The sequence below is a fragment of the Scyliorhinus torazame genome, chromosome 2 (genome assembly GCF_047496885.1).
Source record: "Scyliorhinus torazame isolate Kashiwa2021f chromosome 2, sScyTor2.1, whole genome shotgun sequence".
NCBI classification, from domain to species: Eukaryota; Metazoa; Chordata; class Chondrichthyes; order Carcharhiniformes; family Scyliorhinidae; genus Scyliorhinus; species Scyliorhinus torazame.
In genome coordinates this window covers 111,982,808-112,002,229 of record NC_092708.1, presented here as the reverse complement: position 1 = coordinate 112,002,229, position 19,422 = coordinate 111,982,808, and the positions used below count along the sequence as shown (strand labels likewise).

The 19,422-nt window shown below is 48.1% G+C and overlaps 1 protein-coding gene across 3 annotated transcripts in view; it reads right to left on the bottom strand.

Moving 5' to 3' along the window:
- The window catches only part of kalrna (kalirin RhoGEF kinase a), a 1,210,365-nt gene that overhangs the window by 731,651 nt on the left and 459,292 nt on the right, over positions 1 to 19,422 (bottom strand). For all 3 annotated transcript variants that reach the window (XM_072475613.1, XM_072475615.1, XM_072475625.1), the window contains exon 4: positions 4,662 to 4,854. In XM_072475613.1, the coding sequence (XP_072331714.1) occupies positions 4,662 to 4,854 (193 nt within the window). The remainder of the gene's footprint in view (positions 1 to 4,661; positions 4,855 to 19,422) is intronic.

Here is a 19,422-nt window from a genome sequence, read left to right as displayed (position 1 = left end):
CTGCTAATTTTGGGACGGGCCTGCAGCTGCCCGCCGGTAAACGCGATTGAACACACGGACATGTTAATTCGCAATGCGTTTGTGGCTGGTATGAACTCTCCCCAAATCCGCCAAAGACTTTTAGAAAAAGAGTCGCTAGGACTCTCAGAGGCACGGGCCCTTGCAGCCTCACTAGATGTGGCCGCGCGAAACGCCCACGCATACGGCCCCGACCGCGCGGCAGCCCCTTGGGCTCCGTGGACCCCCGTCGCGACAAACCCCCCCCCCCCACCCCACAGGCTTGCGCGGTTCAGACGCCAAGTCGTCCCGGGGGAGCCCGCTGCTATTTCTGCGGCCAGGCGAAACACCCCCGGCAGCGCTGCCCGGCCCGCGCAGCGATTTGCAAGAGCTGCGGGAAAAAGGGCCATTTCGCGGCTGTGTGCCGGTCCCGGGAGGTCGCCGCTGTCCCCGGAGAACAAGGAGTCCTGCGCGTTTCTAACGCTCCCCAACCCCCCCAGCGCCCCATGTATGACCCGCAGGCGCAACCATTTTGGGTCCCGGCCACCGCTGTCCCCGGAGAACAAGGAGTCCTGCGCGTTTCAAACGCTCCCCAACCCCCCCAGCGCCCCATGTGCGACCCGCAGGCGCCGCCATTTTGGGTCCCGGCCACCACGAGGGGAGGAGGGGCGCCGCCATCTTGGGAACCCCCAGCCCTGTGCGACGCATGGGGGCGGCCATTTTGTCCACCCCCGCCGCCATCTTGTGACCCCCCAGCCATGTGCGATGCATGGGGCGGCCATTTTGTTCACCCCCGCCGCCATCTTGGACGGCAACAATGGACCCCAGCATCGACGGCTCCACGGGGTTCGAGGAAGACGCTGAAGCACTACGACCACGTCTGGCCTCAATGACGCTGGACCAAGCACGGCCCCAGACGCTCAAGACGACGACAACAACGGTGCTGATCAACGGGCACGAGGCACCATGCCTGGTCGACTCCGGGAGCACAGAAAGCTTCATCCACCCCGACACGGTAAGACGCTGTTTTTTGACCATCCGTCCCAGTGCGCAAAAGATTTCCCAAGCTGCAGGATCCCACTCCGTACAGATCAAAGGCTTCTGCATAGTGACCCTAACGGTGCAAGGGAGGGAGTTTAAAAACTACAGGCTCTACGTCCTTCCCCAACTCTGCGCGCCCACATTACTGGGATTAGACTTCCAGTGCAATCTGCAGAGCCTAACCTTCCAATTCGGCGGCCCAATACCCCCACTCACTATCTGCAGCCTCGCAACCCTCAAGGTTGAGCCCCCATCCTTGTTTGCAAACCTCACCCCGGATTGCAAACCCGTCGCCACTAGGAGCAGACGGTACAGCGCCCAGGCCGGACATTCATTCGGTCCGAAGTCCAGCGACTACTGAAGGAAGGCATAATCCAGGCCAGCAATAGTCCCTGGAGAGCACAGGTGGTAGTAGTAAAGACAGGGGAGAAGCAAAGGATGGTCATAGACCATCAACCATCAACAGGTACACACAGCTAGATGCGTACCCTCTCCCCTGCATATCCGACATGGTCAATCGGATTGCCCAATATAAAGTCTTCTCCACCGTGGACCTCAAACGCCTACCATCAGCTCCCCATCCGCCCAAGTGACCGCAAGTACACAGCCTTCGAGGTAGACGGGCGATTATACCACTTCCTAAGGGTCCCATTTGGCGTCACAAACGGGATCTCGGTCTTCCAACGAGAGATGGACCGAATGGTTGATCAACACGGGTTGCAGGCCACGTTCCCGTATCTCGACAACGTAACCATCTGCGGCCACGATCAGCAGGACCACGACGCCAACCTCCAAAAATTCCTCCAGACCGCTAAAGCATTGAACCTCACATACAACGAGGACAAGTGCGTTTTTAGCACAAACCGGCTAGCCATCTTGGGATATGTAGTGCGCAATGGGATAATGGGCCCCGACCCCGAACGTATGCGCCCCCTCATGGAATTTCCCCTCCCTCACTGCTCAAAAGCCCTAAAACGCTGCCTGGGGTTCTTTTCATATTACGCCCAGTGGGTCCACCAGTACGCAGACAAGGCCCGCCCCCTAATACAGACCACGACCTTCCCTCTGTCGACAGAGGCTTGCCAGGCCTTCAGCCGCATCAAAGCGGATATCGCAAAGGCCACGATGCGCGCCATCGACGAGTCCCTCCGCTTCCAGGTCGAGAGCGACGCCTCCGATGTAGCTCTAGCGGCCACCCTTAACCAAGCGGGCAGACCCGTGGCCTTTTTCTCCTGAACCCGCCACGCCTCAGAAATCCGCCACTCCTCAGTGGAAAAGGAAGCCCAAGCCATAGTGGAAGCTGTGCGACATTGGAGGCATTACCTGGCCGGCAGGAGATTCACTCTCCTCACTGACCAACAGTCGGTAGCTTTCATGTTCGATAATGCACAGCGGGGCAAAATTTAAAATGACAAGATCTTAAGGTGGAGGATCGAGCTCTCCACCTTCAACTATGAGATCTTGTACCGTCCCGGAAAGCTGAACGAGCCGTCCGATGCCCTATCCCGCGGCACATGTGCCAACGCACAAATTAACCGTCTCCAAACCCTCCACGAGGACCTCTGCCACCCGGGGGTCACTCGGTTCTACCATTTTATAAAGTCCCGCAACCTCCCATACTCTTTGGAGGAGGTCCGTACAGTCACAAGGAACTGTCACATCTGCGCAGAGTGCAAACCGCATTTTTTCAGGCCGGATAGTGCGCACCTGATCAAGGCCTCCCGTCCCTTTGAACGCCTCAGTCTGGATTTCAAAGGGCCCCTCCCCTCCACCGACCGCAACACATACTTCCTGAACGTGGTGGACGAGTACTCCCATTTCCCCTTCACCATCCCCTGCCCTGACATGACAGCGGCCACAGTCATTAAAGCCCTTAACACCATATTCACACTGTTCGGTTGCTCCGCATACGTCCATAGCGACAGGGGTTCCTCCTTCATGAGTGACGAGCTGCGCCAGTTCCTGCTCAGCAAGGGTATAGCCTCGAGCAGGACGACCAGCTACAACCCCCGGGGGAACGGGCAAGTAGAGAGGGAGAACGGCACGGCCTGGAAGACCGTCCTACTGGCCCTACGGTCCAGGGATCTCCCAGTTTCACGGTGGCAGGAGGTCCTCCCGGACGCCCTCCACTCCATCCGGTCACTACTGTGTACCACTACTAACCAAACGCCTCCTTGTCTTCCCCAGGAAGTCCTCCTCTGGAACGTCGCTGCCGACCTGGCTGGCGGCCCCAGGACCCATCTTGCTCCGGAAACATGTGCGGGCGCACAAGTCGGACCCGTTGGTCGAGAGGGTTCACCTCCTCCACGCGAACCCGCAGTACGCCTACGTGGAGTACCCCGACGGCCGACAGGACACGGTCTCCCTGCGAGATCTGGCGCCCGCCGGCAACACGCACACCCCCCCGACAGCAATCACCCCCTCCCTGCCACCGGTGCACCCCGCGACCGCCCCCTTCCCGGGAGGATCGGTCCTCCTCCCAGGTCCGACCAGAAGTGAAGCTGAAGCAGAAACCGTAAAGCTCCCGGAGACGACAACACTGGAACAAGCACCACCACCACCGGGGCTGAGGCGATCGACAAGGACGACCAGACCGCCCGACCGACTTGTGGCATCGGTGTAACACTAGAATGTTGTGGACTTTAACGAGAATTTTTTTCCCTCTTACGAATACTGTAAATAGTTCAAAACAAAAACAAAAAAACCCTGTACATACTATGATGACATGCAAAAGTTTTCCTCCCAGGACCAGCCTTGTAAACCCCTACCACCATGCGAAGCACCACCCCGCCGGGTTCATTTTTGACAAGGGGTGAATGTGGTAGTATGCATTAGGGGTCATGTGGGACTGTGAAGCCGTGATGTCATTGGCTGACAGATCCCGGGTCCTGGTTGACTGTTGACCTCTAGCTCCGCCCTGAAGGCGGTGTATAAGAACCAGGAGTTCTCCCCCGCAGGCCAGTCTGTTGCTGAACTGCAGGGAACAAGTCACGCTTAATAAAGCCTCATCGACTTCATCTCTATTCGTCTCTCGTGAGTCTTTGTGCGCTACACAGTGTACATGCGGTGTGTAGCTTGGCCACTACATAGTACCTACATTACAACAGGGATCACATCCCTAACTCACATGTATCTTGAGCAGGTAGTAATGTGAATAAAAATTTCACCTGTAGCTCTGGAAATAAAGCCTGCCCTGTTTTATCTAATATAATTTATTCTATTAGTACATTTCCTGCTAGGATCAAACTGTAACTAAGTTTGGAATTCTTCTATCCCCAGTTACCTATCCATCGTCTCCATCTGGACAATATGATAGCTTCTTTCTTAGACAGCCCAGGTAAAATTGACATTGTGTCCCAGTGAGCTCAGACTTGAGGGAAGAGTCCTTGCCACTCTTCAATATTTCAATCAGCGCATTAGATGTTCCTACCTCTCCCATTATCAATTATCCCTAGCATGTCATTCTGAAGTCTTTATTTGTCCATGGCCTGCCTCAATCATTGAGGCTAATTTTAAAAAAAAATTACTTTTACATTTCCACATTTTCTGCTAAAATATAAAGTAATAACCAACAGCTTTATCATTCATTTCCTGGTGCATTTAACTTCAAATATAATGCTTACCTCAAATATAAATTTCGAACTCCCAAAGTTGGTTTTTTGCTTCTGCCAGAAGTTATCTGGTTTGATAATCAGTGCAACATGGATATCAGCAGGGAAAGACTCCTGAAGAGTTTTAAGTAGAGGTTTGATCAAATCCCACTTGGAACCTCTCATGTCGATGATAACAGTGAATCCTCTTTTACTCACATCCTCACTGTTAAAATATAAAACAGTCATTTCTAAATTGATATGCATATATAGCTGAAATTATTCAGCAAACATCAAAGTACATGGATTGTCCCAGTCCAATGTTTCCTCCTCAAATGGAAGAACATTATTACACGCACTTTAATGCTGTCAAAAAGTGTATGTTAATACATTAGATATTTGATACATTACACATATACACACAAATTTACATGTGTTCGTGTGCTTATGTACATAAATATTTAAATACACAATGTATAAAAGATAAATAGAATGGTAAATTTAGTATTATTGGTCCCAATAGTATGTCACACTCGAAGGGTGTAAGGGCTGGAAATGAGACTCAAACACTCCAGGCCCAATTACTAGACCAGAAAATAATTTAAAATGCGGAAGATCATTTGGCATTTCTGGTATACCACTTCATAATAACCCTAAAATTCACTAATTGCAACATTCAATTGGTTGTTGAACGATTCCTGGATAACTTCAAAGATTGATCATTCTTCATGTAAAGAAAAACTTTGTAATATCAATTCTAACTTTGCCTCTTACTACCTCGAAAAACTATACTTTATAGTTCCTATGTTTTAAGCCACCTTGGTAGTGGATAGACTCTGATTACAAAGTATCATTATTATCTCTCCCTCAAACTCCTGTGTCACATTTAAATCTAGACAAGAATGAGTATTTTGAGGTGTCTCGGCCGGGGATGGGGGAAAGGGGGGGGGGGCACCATTCCGTAGGGCAGAGACTCACTTTAGATACATGGGGGTACAGGTTGCTCGGGATTGGGGGGGGGGCTCCATAGGTACAACATTTCTAGTTTGGTAGGGAGAGTGAAAGCTGATGTGGCAAGGTGGGATGGTCTCCCTTTGTCACTGGCGAGTCGGGTACAGAGGGGTAAAACGAACATGTTGCTGCGATTTCTGTTTATTTTGTCATGGGAATGTCCCTTTAAGAATTGTGTGTTTATCAAATAGCTTCAGTGATGACATTGTGTGGGAGGAGCTGGGCTGTTGTTCTGGCTTTTACTTTCGTTTTGAGCTGGGAGCTGTTTGTGGCTCTGTGTTTTACTTTCGGTTTAGACAGTGGGGAGCTGCATTCAGACAAAGAAGGCATCGTGTGAAGTATACTAAGTGTAGTGCTACTCAGTAGAAAAGATGCGTGAAGAGATCACTTCAGATCATCCCTTTAGTCTGAGATTGTGTCCTCTGGTTCTAGTTTTTCCTACAAGTGGAAAATCCTCTCCACGTCCACTCTATCCAGGCCTCGCAGTATTCTGTAAGCTTCAATAAGATCTCCCCTCATCCTTCTAAACCCCAACGAATACAGACCCAGAGTTCTCAACCATTCCTCATACAACAAGCTCTTCATTCCAGGGATCTTTCTAGTGAACCTCCTATGGACTCTTTCCAAGACCAGCACATCCTTCTTTAGATACAGGGCCCAAAGCTGCTCACAATACTCCAAATGGGGTCTGATCAGAGCCTTACATAGCCTCAGAAATACATTCCTGGTCTTATATTCTAGTCCTCTCGACATGAATGCTAACATTTGCCTTCCTAACTGCTGACTGAACCTGCACGTTGACCTTAAGAGAATCGTGAACAAGGACTCCCAAGTCCCTTTGTGCTTCTGATTTCCTGAGCATTTCCCCATTTATAAAATAGTCTATGCCACCATTCCTCCTTCCAAAGTGCATAACCTCACACCTGTCCACGTTAATAATAATAATTGCTTATTGTCACAAGTAGGCTTCAATGAAGTTACTCCCCGGCGCCAGTTCGGGGAGGCCGGTACAGGAATTCAACCCACGCTGCTGGCATTGTTCTGCATTACAATCCAGCTATTTAGCCCACTGTGTGAAACCAGCCCCTGAAATACATTGCATTTCATCTGCCACTTTATTGCCCACTTTCCTAGCCTGTCCAAATCCTTCTGCAGCCCCCTGCTTCCTCAATACTACCTGCCCCTCCACAGATCTTTGTATCATCTGTAAATTTAGCAACAGTGCCTTCAGTTCCTTATTCCAGATTATTAATGTATATTGTGAAAGGTTGTGGTCCCAGACTCCTGAGGCACATCACTAGTCACCGGCTGCCATCCTGAAAAAGACCCCTTTATCCACACTCTCTGCCTTCTGCCAGTCAGCCAATCCTCTATCCATGCCAGGATCTTACCCTTAATACCATGGGCTCTTAACTTATTTAACAGTCTCCTATACGTCACCTTGTCAAAGACCTTCTGGAAATCTAAATAAATCACATCCACTGGTTCGCCTTTGTCTAACTTCCTTGTTACCTCCTCAAAGAACTCTAACAGATTTGTCAGACATGATCTCCCTTTGACAAAGCTATGCTGACTCAGTCCTATTTTATCTTGGACTTCTAAGTACTCCGCGATGTCATCTTCAATAATGGACTCTAAAATCTTACCAATGACCGAAGTCAGGTTAAGTGATCTATAATTTCCCGTCTTCTGCCTCCCTCCCTTCTTAAACAGCGGTGTTACATTAGCCATTTTGCAGTCCGTTGGCACCCTTCCTGCCTCTAGTGATTCTTGAAAAATCACCACCAATCTCCTCAGCTATCTCTTTTAGAACCCTGGGATTCATCCGGTCCAGGTTATTTATCCACATTCAGACCTTTCAGTTTCCCCAGAACCTTCTCGTTAGTGATGGCCACTGTACTCAGGCTGTGTTGCAGCCAGATATGATGCTTTCTATGGTGCATCTGTAAAAATTGATAACTGTCAATTTCGACTGCCGAATTTCCTTAGTTTCCTGAGGCAGTATGGGGCTGTTGTGCTTTCTGGTCGTCGAGTCAACGTGGGTGGACGAGGACTGATTGTTGGTGATGTGCACACCTAAGAATTTGAGCTTTCAACCATCAACCATTGATGCCGACAGGGGTGTGTACAGTGCTTTGCTTCCTGAAGGCAATGACCAGCTCCTTAGTTTTGCTGATGTTGAGGGTGAGATTGCTGTCGTTATGCCACACCACTAGATTCTCTATCTCCCTCCTGTACTCTGAGTCATCGTTGTTCAAGATCTGACCCACTATACAGTCATGTCAACAGCAAACTTGTAGAAGGAGTTGTAGCCAACGTTTGCCACACAGTGTATAGGGAGTATAGTAGGGGGCTGAGTACGCAGCCCTGAGGGGCCCTGGTATTGAGAACAATCATGGAGGAGGTTTAGTTGTTTATCCTGACTGATTGTGGTCTATGGGTCAGGAAGTCAAGGATCCAGTTACAGAGGGAGGAGCCAAGTCCTGGGTTTTGGAGTTTTGATATGAGCTTGGCTGGGATTATGATGTTGAAGTTAGAGCTGTCGTCGATGAATAGGAGTCCTTGTTGTCGAGCTTCTCCAGGGATGAGTTTAGGGACAGGGAGATGGTGTCTGCTGTATCCCAGTTGCGGTGGTATGCGAATTGTAGTGGATCAAGGCATTCTGGGAGTATAGAGTTGTTGTGTCGCATGACTAACCTCTCGAAGCATTCCATTACGATCGGTGTCAAGGTTACCAGACAGTAATCGTTGAGACACCGTAAGATCGTGGTCTTCTTGAAGCAGGTGGGAACCTCAGAATGGAGTAGGGAGAGGTTGAAGAAATCCGCAAACACACCTGCCAGTTGGTCCACGCAGGATCTCAGTGCACGACCAGGGACTCCATCAGGACCCCTTGATTTCCGAGGGTTCACTTAAAGAAGGCCAATCTGACTTTGGAAGCTATGACGGTGGGTGAGTAGACCAGGGCTGTTGGTTTGATGGTTTCCTGCTCAAACCGAGCATGGAATGCATTGAGTTCATTGGGGAGGGGTGCACCGTTGCCGGAGGTTCTACTCGGCTTTGCTTTGTAGCCCGTTATGTTGTTTAATCCTTGCCACAACCAACGAGAGTCCGTCTCGTTAGTCTTTGACTCTAGCTTAGTCTGGTATTGTTTCTTGGTATCCCTGATAGCTTTGCAGAGGTTGTACCTGGATTTCTTGTACAGATCAGGGTCACCTGTCTTGAACGTCTCAGACCTGGCCTTCAGTAGGGAGTGAAATTCCCGATTAAACCATGATTTCCAGTTGGGGAATGTACGTACTACCTTCTTTGGCACGCATGTCATGGGAATGTCCCTTTAAGAAATGTGTGTTTATCAAATAGCTTCCGTGATGTCATTGTGTGAGTGGAGCTGGGCTGAGGTTATGTCTTTTACTTTCGTTTTGAGCTGGGAGCTGTTTGTGGCTCTGTGTTTTACTTTCGTTTTAGACAGTTGGGAGCTGCATTCAGACATTCAGGTTTATTTTGGTCTCTCTATCTCTATATATTAGAAGGTGTCCAGATCACTTGATAATTTAAAAGTGATACCTGTTTTCTGTGAAGAATTCAAACCTACTGTTTTGTGGGAAAAGGGTGTTCGTGTTTATGGATGTTGTTACTTGAGTAAAAACAGTAAAAGGAAGTTATTGAGGGGTATATTCTACTAGAGAACTGTAGCTGTGTGGGGGATGTATGTTTGTAATTGATAAAAATGCTTATTGTGTGTGTTTATAAAATGTTAACTGAATTTGTGGAATAAACCTGGTTTTTGATTTAAAGTGCTTAAGGCCTCTGTTGCATAACGCCTGAAGAGTAGGCCCTTGTGCTCCTCATAATCAAAATCTAGAAACAGTTGTAGGTCAGGTGAACTCCATGATATACTTTGGTGTTCTCTAAACCCTGGCTCATAACGCGCAATCTTCTACACACTTGCTGATAAAGTCTGTGACGATGGTGGCATACTCATTCAGGATGGCTGCTGAGTTCTTGAATATAGACCAGTGCACTGACTCCAAGCAGTCACGTAGGAGCTCTTCTGTTGCTTCAGACAGCATTGCACGACCTCCTTAACCAGATTCTACCACTTAAGTTTCTGATTGAATGCTGGGAGAAGGAGCACCGTCTTATGGTCCGGTTTTCCGACGAACGGTCGCGGGACGGATCGCTAGGGGCCCTTGATGTTTGTGTAGCAATGGTCAAGGATGTTGACGCCCCGAGTGGGACAAGAGTATTGGTGGAATTTTGGCAGTACACTCTTGAGGTTGGCCTGGGAGAAGTCCCTGACCACGATGAACAAAGCCTCCGGTGTATAGTTTCACTGATATTTATAGCAGTGTACAATTCAACAAGCGCCTTCTTCACTTCTGCCTGGGGTGGGATGTAGATCTCCATGATGATGGCAGAAGTGAACTCCCAAGGAAGGTAGTATGGGCAGCATTTCATTGTCCACCCCCCTAAGTTCCACCCCGGGTTTCTCCCCAGGATATCAGGCTTCTTTTGTTTCCTGAGACGTTATGTTACATCTCTCCTCATACTTGCTGATCCTGGACCTGTACGTCACCACCCCTGGCTGGACCACATCAAGTGATGTTAGGAATCACTCTCCTATACTAAAACCATCCACTATTCCAGGATCATCTTAAAGACCAAATAAAACTGTTGGCGTCTTTTCACTGGTTCAAAGAGTCTCTTGAAGATTCTCTCATCTGCCTCAACTACCCTCAACAAAAGTGAGAGACTCCTGGGTTTCTTTTTCACTAAGGTTAAGACAATCCATTTGTGAGCTTTTCTTACAGCTCTCTCCCAGCAAATGTCTATCACTCAGCCTTATCGTCCTCACATCTGAATACTTGTTCCAAGGGTTCAGTTTCTGACTCTGTCTCCTCTTCTGTACTCTCAATATCCAAGACTTTCTGAAGAGTGAAATTGTGGACAATTGCAAGACAATATTGGGAGCATACTGAAAGAGCCCCAGACCTATCAAAATACCTGGACCCGCCCTTCATCATACCAATGGCGTGTTCATTTTAATTTGTATGTGGATGTGAGATCTTTTGTAGTTTTGCTGAGCTTCATTGGTGACCCTTTGCAATGGTTACAATCTACAATAGTACTGGATAACCCTTATTTCCAAACAGCTAGTTTAATCTTTGATTCTTAAACAGTGTAGGGACACTGAATTGCCAAAGGTAAATGAATCGTGGCAGTTCTCGGTATTCTGGGTATTAAAGTGCAATTACACACTAATTGGCATTAAGAGAGTGAAATTCCTTTCAGTTGACATAATCATTTACATTACAGTAGTGACTGGTCGGGACCTGATAATAACTCCAAGCACTCTTCCAAATGATCTAACTGAAATGAATAGCCTGTTCATTCAATTGTTTTACTTAGTGTCCAGTGTAATGAACTTGGTTTCTCAGGCAAACAGGTCATTAATGACTTGTCTTTATTGAAACAAACTGACTGACCTGGCAGAAGTCATACGTCTCTCTTGGAATTAGCCAGTGGCAGATATATTATATGCAGTGATAAGTACTGTGTTCCTTCAGGAAGTCTGCAGATCTCTCTGTAAGATAATGCAAAGTTCCTCCAGAGATCTGGGGGTGAATGGGTGCCTCATTATATATAACCCCAAGGAGGTATTTAAATAAATGCTTTTGGGTTTCTATTCTCTGGCGGCTGGGTATCAGCAAGAGATTCTGGATGTCCTGTTGTGCTAACGTATAAATCTGGCCTCACAGCTGGTCTTTATTTCCCCTCTTCTTTCTCCTGCAACATCATAGATAGAGGAACTCCCATTTGGAAAACGAAACTGCAGCCTTACCGTTCATTTAACGGATATTTTCCATGAAAAGACACTTGATTGAGGCTTGCAAATGAAACTAAGTGGAAAAAGTTGCCAAACTAAAATGCAAAATAAACTCAGCGGGATTTTCCAGACCCCCCCCCCCCGCGGCATGTTTGCTGGTGGTGGATGCCCTTCGCTGGGATTTTCCGGTCGCATCAATGTCTGTGACATTTGCGTGGCTCCCCAGTCCTGTTGTCGGTGAGCAGCCTTTGGCGGGACTGGAGGATCCTGCCAGTGGGAAGGGCTGGAATAATTTAGCCCTAAATCTCCAACAGTGCAATGAAACACTGGGTGGGATTCTCCGGCTTCCAAGCCACGTGTTTCTCAGCGGAGGGAGGCGGCATGCAGGATTCACTGGCAGCGGGATTCTCCGCTCCTGCCACTGTCAATGGGAAACCCGCATGCAGGGATGTGTTGCTGATGGGACCAGAGAATCCCGCCACCAGCTAACAACTTGTGAATTCCGCCCACTAATTCACTTTCAATATTCTCGGTGCAGCCTTCCCCAGCAGCTGCTCTGATAAACCCATCATTTATAGTGGTATATGATATCTCATTCTGAGACAGGAATAACAGAATTTAGAAAAGGTGATCTCAAGCCTGGCTGCAATTGTGATAAGAACGACAAATCTAACACCCTCCCTCTGGAATTTAGAATTTAAATAGTTAATAACTTTGGAGAATCATTCCTCCAGCCGAAATTGGGACCTACTCCCAGGCAGAACTGCCAGGTTTATCATCATGTGGAGATGCTGGCGTTGGACTGGAGTGGGCACAGTAAGAAGTCTTACAACACCAGGTTAAAGTCCACCAGGTTTGTTTCGAACCTGATGAAGGAGCTGTGCTCCGAAAGCCAGTGATTGGAAACAAAACTGTTGGACTTTAACCTGGTGTTGTAAGGTTTATCATCAGAGTTGAGTTTTGAGGCTGATGATTCGATGTCCTTTATCGTAGATTGGAATTGAGCTGGGAGTACAGTGTTTCTATTCAGATGCCTTGAAGTCAAGAGCAAGACAGTCAGCATGTGTCACGCCACTCCCTGTATACTTCAGCAACTGTAAACAACTGTACAAACTACCAACCACTTCTACTAACTCAGCAACAGGCAGAAAAAATCAATCAGCAACTAGTTGATGATCCCTTTAAATAGCACTGATGGTGATTCTTCCTGCTGCTGAACGTGTGCCCAGCTGTCCAAGGTTAAGACAGTGCGCTGAGCTCTAAAATAGCATATTTGCTATCAAATTAACATTACACGCTGATTGAGGTTCCACCTACATCCTACCTGCCTCGTACACCACTGACACAGGCTCCCTGCACTGTGCTAGTACCCTACCCAAAATGGTGTCCGGTGCAGCCCACGCTAAGAAGTGACATGCACAATCCAGTTTGGAACAGGAACAGCACTGAGAAAATGGGCACTAAGCACTGAATTTTTGCCTTGATTCTAAAATTATTGATGACATTTGACAGAAACAGTGAAAATGAACCCTTGTATACATAATGGATAAGCTGCCAAAAATGTAGCTTTTAAAATTGTAATAACCCTCACGAGAAGCGGCACGGTACCACAGTGGGTAGCACTTCACAGCACCAAGGACCCAAGTTCGATTCCCGGCTTGGGTCACTGTCTGTGTGGAGTTCGCACATTCTCCCCATGTCTGAGTGGGTTTCCTCCGGGTGCTCCGGTTTCCTCCCACAAGTCCCGAAAGACGTGCTGTTAGGTAATTTGGACATTCTAAATTCTCCCTCTGTGTACCCGAACAGGCGCCAGAGTGTGGTGACATGGGGCTTTTCACAGTAACTTCATTGCAGTATTAATGTAAGCCTACTTGTGACACTAATATAGATTATTATTAGAACCATGGGGTATCACTTATCGATCTCCCCATGGGGATTGTGGAGTACAAGTTCCTATGGTTATGGACAGAGACCTGTCCAGCGGGGACTCGTTACTGAGTCCTTTAAATGCCGTCCCAGACCCGGACCAGCTGTCCTGTTAGTCCCGGGCTAGGACACTTGTGTTGTGCGCCGCAGGTGCGGCTTTACTTTTAAGTTTTGAATACATCTGTTTGAGTCTGCTTCTTCATGTCTCCCGAATTAATACACTGATGGCGAGGAGCAAGAGCGGGATTCTGAGCAGCCCTGTTAAAAAAAAAACTCCACCTAATAGTCGTACAAGGACCAGGACCGAATCTCCTGGGGAGAGGCTGGCTGCAGAAATTCCGATAGGACTGGCAGCAAATTTTCAAAATTCAAACCAGTGGCCTTTAAAAAGTCTTTGGGAAATATCCCATGCTATTTCAGGAAGGCCTCAGCAAAATCAAGGCAGCAAGGGCAAAAATCTACAGAGATCTAGAGGCCCCCCCACCTTAGTACTTCAAAGCGTGACTGGTACCCTGTGCCTTGTTTACCAAGGTAAAGGTTGAATGTGGATGGCTGGAGAGCAATGGCATTATACACCCAGTACAACTTGAGGAATGGACTGTGCGAGTAGTCCTGATACTAAAGCCCGACAAGTCAGTTTGTGTTTGCGGAGACATTAAAATAATTATCAACAGAGCTTCCCACCTTGACTGGTACCCCATGCCGCATATCGAAGACCTTAACGCAAAACTGGCTGGAGGCCAGGGGCAGGATTCTCCGTCCCGCCACACCCGAAAACGTGTGCAACGCACCCCCGACGGCAGCATGATCCTCCGTCCTGGCAGCCGGTCAATGGGGTTTCCCATTGTGGGCACCCCCATGCCATCGGGAAATCCGCGGGCATGAGTGCGCTGTCAGTGAAGCGGAGGATCCCACCGATGGAGAATCCAGCCCCACATGTTGACCAAGCTGGACATAAGCCATGCGTACCTCCAACTAGAGCTCGAAATGACATCCAGAAAATATGCCACCATCAACACCCACAAGGGGTTGTACAAGTACACACACCTGCCTTTCCGAATCTAATTGGCATGCGCCATTTCCAGCGCGAAATGGATAATATCCTTTTCAGGGCTGCTTAAGGTGGCAGGTACCTGGACGATGTATTAATCACAGAAGCCGCAGAAAAAAAACACCTGGCAAAGTTAAAGGAAGTCCTAAGGTGATTCTCTGATATGGGCATCCACCTCAAGCAGGAAAAGTGTGTGTCTCAGGCGGGCGAGATAACATACCTCAGGTGCCATATCGATAAAGACAGTCTGCACCTTGCAGAGGGCAAAGTGAAGGCCATAAAAGGGGCACTGACTCTGCGAAACATGACGGAATTGAAGTCGTTCCTAGGCCTCATCAATTATTATGAGAAATTGATCCCAACCTAGCTTCCTTATTGGCATCCCTGCACGCATTGTTCAAGAAGAAGCAGAAGTGGTCATGGCAGCCTTCACAAAAGTGAAACAACAGCTGCTGTCATCCAACATCTTGGCAACTACGATCCCACAAGACTGCTGGTACTAACATGTGATGCCTCGCCGTATGGAGCAGAGACAGTCCTCTCCCATGAATGGGACAATAGCACAGTGTGACCGATTGCATATGTATCATGCACCCTGCCAGATGCGGACCGCACTCTGCACAAATCGAAAAAGAGGGTCTGGCATTGATATTCGGAGTAAAGAAATCCCATCCATACATCTACGGTCAACACTTTGCAATAATCACAGACCATAAGCCTCTGTTGGGCTTTTTAAGGAGGACAATGCGATCCCTCCCACCATCTCGGCTTGGATCCAATGCTGGACATTATTGTTGGCGTACTTCTTCACGCACTGCCAAGGAACGTACATAGACTATGCTAACGTCCAGAGTCACCTATCACTGCCCACAAGCTCACCCCCCACCAGTAATGGATGAAGTTGTCAAGACTTTAAACTTTATGAACAGGTATCTGCCAAGCAAATTCAGACATGGACTCGGATTGACTCCACACTAGCAACACTACGCCTTACATTATCATAGATTATCATAGAATTTACAGTGCAGATGGAGGCCATTCAGCCCATCGAGTCTGCACCGGCTCTTGGAAAGAGCACCCTACCCAAGCTCAACACCTCCACCCTATCCCCATAACCCGGTAACCCCACCCAACACTAAGGGCAATTTTGGACACTCAGGGCAATTTATCATGGCCAATCCACCTAACCTGCACATCTTTGGACTGTGGGAGGAAACCGGAGCACCCGGAGGAAACCCACGCCCACACGGGGAGGATGTGCAGACTCCGCACAGACAGTGACCCAAGCCGGAATCGAGCCTGGGACCCTGGAGCTGTGAAGCAATTGTGCTAACCACAATGCTACCGTGCTGCCTTGTGTTCCTAAGCGGTGGAATGCAAGGATGCCTCACAGAGGATCTAAAACCCTGCCTATTTAAAAGCTAAAAATTTAGCATGGAAGATGGCATAATCTTGTGGGGATCCTCAGTAGTCGTCCCTCGCTCAGGCCAGAGCCCAATCTTGAAGGAGCCACCCAGGAGTCTCCAAAATGAAGATGCATGCAAGGAGCTACGTCTGGTGGCCTGGGCTTGACACCGACATTGAAAATTTGGTAAAACAGTGGCTGCTGCGTCAGGAAAATCAGGAGCTCCCTCCGTCAGCCTTGGTACACCCGCAGGAATGGCTAAGGAGACCTTGCGTATGAGTACATACGGACTTTGCCGGACCATTCATGGGGTCAATGTTTTTATTCTTGGTCGATGCCCATTCTAAATAAATGGACATACATGAACAATGCGTGCAAGGATGCCAATAAGGAGGCTTGGTTGGGGATCAATTTCATATAATAATTGATGAGGCCTATGAGTGCCAACATAGAGAAAGTCTGGCAGTCATTTTGTACACATGGGATACCTGAGGTCCTCGTGTTTGAAACGAGGCCCCCTACACCTGTGGAGAATTCCAGGCATTTGCGAAGTCCAATGAGATGAAACACATCCAAATGGTGCCACATTACCTATCTTCCAACAGCCTGGCCGAACAGACGGTCCAAACGTTTAAAAGCAGCATGAAGAAACAGACCGCAGGGTCGCTCGACACCAAAATGGCTTGGTGCCTCTTCAATTACAACCAACATCACACATCACGATGGGAAGTTGCTCCAGCAGAATTGCTGATGGGCCGGCACCTCCAGACCAGACTCAATCTATTGTTCCCAACCCACGTGAGAAAATGGAGTCAAAACAAATTATGATACCCGACAACCTGACAAGACCTTCAGGGCAGGAGATACCGTCTTATGTTCGCAGTTTCAAAGATTTCCTGGATCCTGGATGTTGTAGTTGAAAAGACTGGTCCCATGTCGTACAAGGTCAAGACCAGGGAGAAGACCGTGAAAAAAAACACCGACTGAAAAAAACCTTCTACTGAGGAAACTACTCTGGGCGGGCGACACCCTGTCCTTGGAACCTATGTCCAGGCAGGGACTGAACCTATGTTAAACTCGAGAGTCATTCCCCAAGAGGACAAAGTCTCAGGCTCAGAAATGGAGACTTAGGAGGACCTCGGGGAATAATTTATCGATCTCCCCGTGGGGCTCGTGTAGTACAAGTTCCTATGGTAACAGCTGGGACTCGTTACTGTGCCCTTTAAATGCCGTCCCAGACCTTGACCGGCAGTCCTGTTAGTTCTGGGCTGGGACACCTGTGTTGTACGCCTCAGGTGTAGTTTTACTTTTGAGTCTGAAATAACTCTGTTTGAACTTTCCTCTTCGTGTCTCCTGTATTACTACAAAAATGATAGCTTTCAAACTTGTCGTACATGAAAGTTAATTTTCATCAGTGTACTACCGTGAAGTTGCAGCATATTACTGGTCTTTATAAAACACAGTAGATATGGGGAAATAAGAATACTGGTCCAAATTGGCCTTGATACCTTAACATGGGACACCAGTAAAAACTGGGAAATAAGAATACTGGTGCAAACTGTTTTTTCCTTCTGGGGGCTTCAGCTATATCATGCTTTGTAACTTTGAAAGCTGTCTGCCCTTGCTCGGTCTGCATGCCTCTATTTCCTCCCTATTCGTGTACCCATCCAGATAACTCTTAAATGTCACTAAAGAGTTGATAGAGATCCCTTTGTTATTGTGCTGTAACGGATGAGATTCCACCCGATGTTGGGGAGCAGCCAACATCCACAGGGAAATACAAGAAGTGACACAAATAATCAAATTCAGAATGAAACATTATCAACTCCAGGCCAGAGGCAGTTACACCGATGCACCAGAGAGCACAAAATGTAGCTCCTTTTGCCCATTGCACAATACTGATTCTCTGACTAGTAGTCCCTGCAAGTGCAACTCCCCGCTATGAGCACGGAATTATAGTTGTATTAATCACTTTTATACATTTAAAATATCATTAAACTTTCCAACAAAAATATCTTTGGATAAAAAGACACGATTATTGTACTGTCTAAATGCGATACAATGTACCGATAGAAGTGTGAAATATTGAAATGATCAGAGGGTGGTGAATCTGTGGAACTCTTTGCCTCAAAAGGATGTGGAGGCCAAATCCCTGAGTATCTTTAAGACAGAGATAGATAGGTTCTTGATTAATAAGGGGACCAGGGGTTATGGAGAGAAGGCAGGGGAATGGGGATGAGAAAAATATCAGGCATGATTGAATCGATGGGCCGAGTAGCCTAATTATGCTCCTATGTCTTATGGTCTGATGCGACCATCAATTCACACGAAACCAGGAGTAGAATTAAACTGCGGCTTTCATCAACTAGAACAGTGCCTGCCTGCGACTGATCTGTTAGTGGGAGCCGCCTACAGGGCGACTGCTCTTATACCTCCCCTCAAGGGGAGGAGCCAGGGGTGGAGCCCACACAGGCCCCAACATGCAACATCATAGGTAATACCTTACAATGGTCCATAGATGGAGCCCACATGGGCAACAGCATAATACAGATATGTACATGGTGAATTGTTACAGCAATACATTCACTACATTCACCCCCTGTGAAAAAAAATGAAGTCCGGCGGGGGTGAAGGGTTCATAAGTTCAGCCTGTGCGGTGCACGGATTGTGCGCTGTGACCGCCGAAGCTCTGGTATCGCAGCAAGCCCGGGCGTCAAACTCGGCCATGCTGGCATTAGTAGTGAAGTCGCCGGTGCAGGCACAGACGTGAACTCCAGGAGCGTGTCTTCTGGAGCTTCATTCCTGTGGGTCGGTGAAGGGGGAATGGTGGGCAGAAGGGGGTGCGGGTGCCATGTAGGGGCGGGGGCGCTGGTCAGCGTAGGTCAGGCGGGGTAAGATGGGGTGGCGGTGGTAGTGGAACCTGCGGGTGCCTGGTCCTGGCGGGAGACCGTATCCTGGAGGGAGGTCATGGCCATTCATTTAAAGGGACCCCTGGCACGGAACTGTGTCAAATCCACTAATGATAATCGTTTGCAGAGAGTAAGAAGATTGTGTTGCTGAATATAGTTATTTGGAGACATTGCCAGAGGTCAGTGAAATTGTTATTTATTTATGTCTGCTTTTGCTGATGGCAAGCATTCAGACCTTTGGCAGAGAAGACAAAAGCTTGGAATGCAGCTGAACCATAAACCCAATGAATATTCAATGAAATATGAAGCATCAGGCTGTTAACTCTCAATATTTCTCCACAGATTGCCGAGAGAAGGGAGCCAGGTCATGGGGAGGACAAAATGTACGGGACAGCCCCATGGTTCGACGACAACTCCCTACTCCAGGTGGGAGGTCCTCATGCCAGCTGACAGAAAGAGGAGACCTCCCAGCCTGACCAAAGTAGCCTGGACGGAGGTCGCAGCAGAGGTCAACGGCTTTGGGGTCATCCACAAACCTGGATTCAGTGCTCAAAATGCCTCAATTATCTTTCACCGTCTGCAAAGATAAGTGAGCCTCCATTATGGAGATGTACATATGTGGAAGGTATTAGGAAGACTCCATTAGGATACTGTCTTGTGTA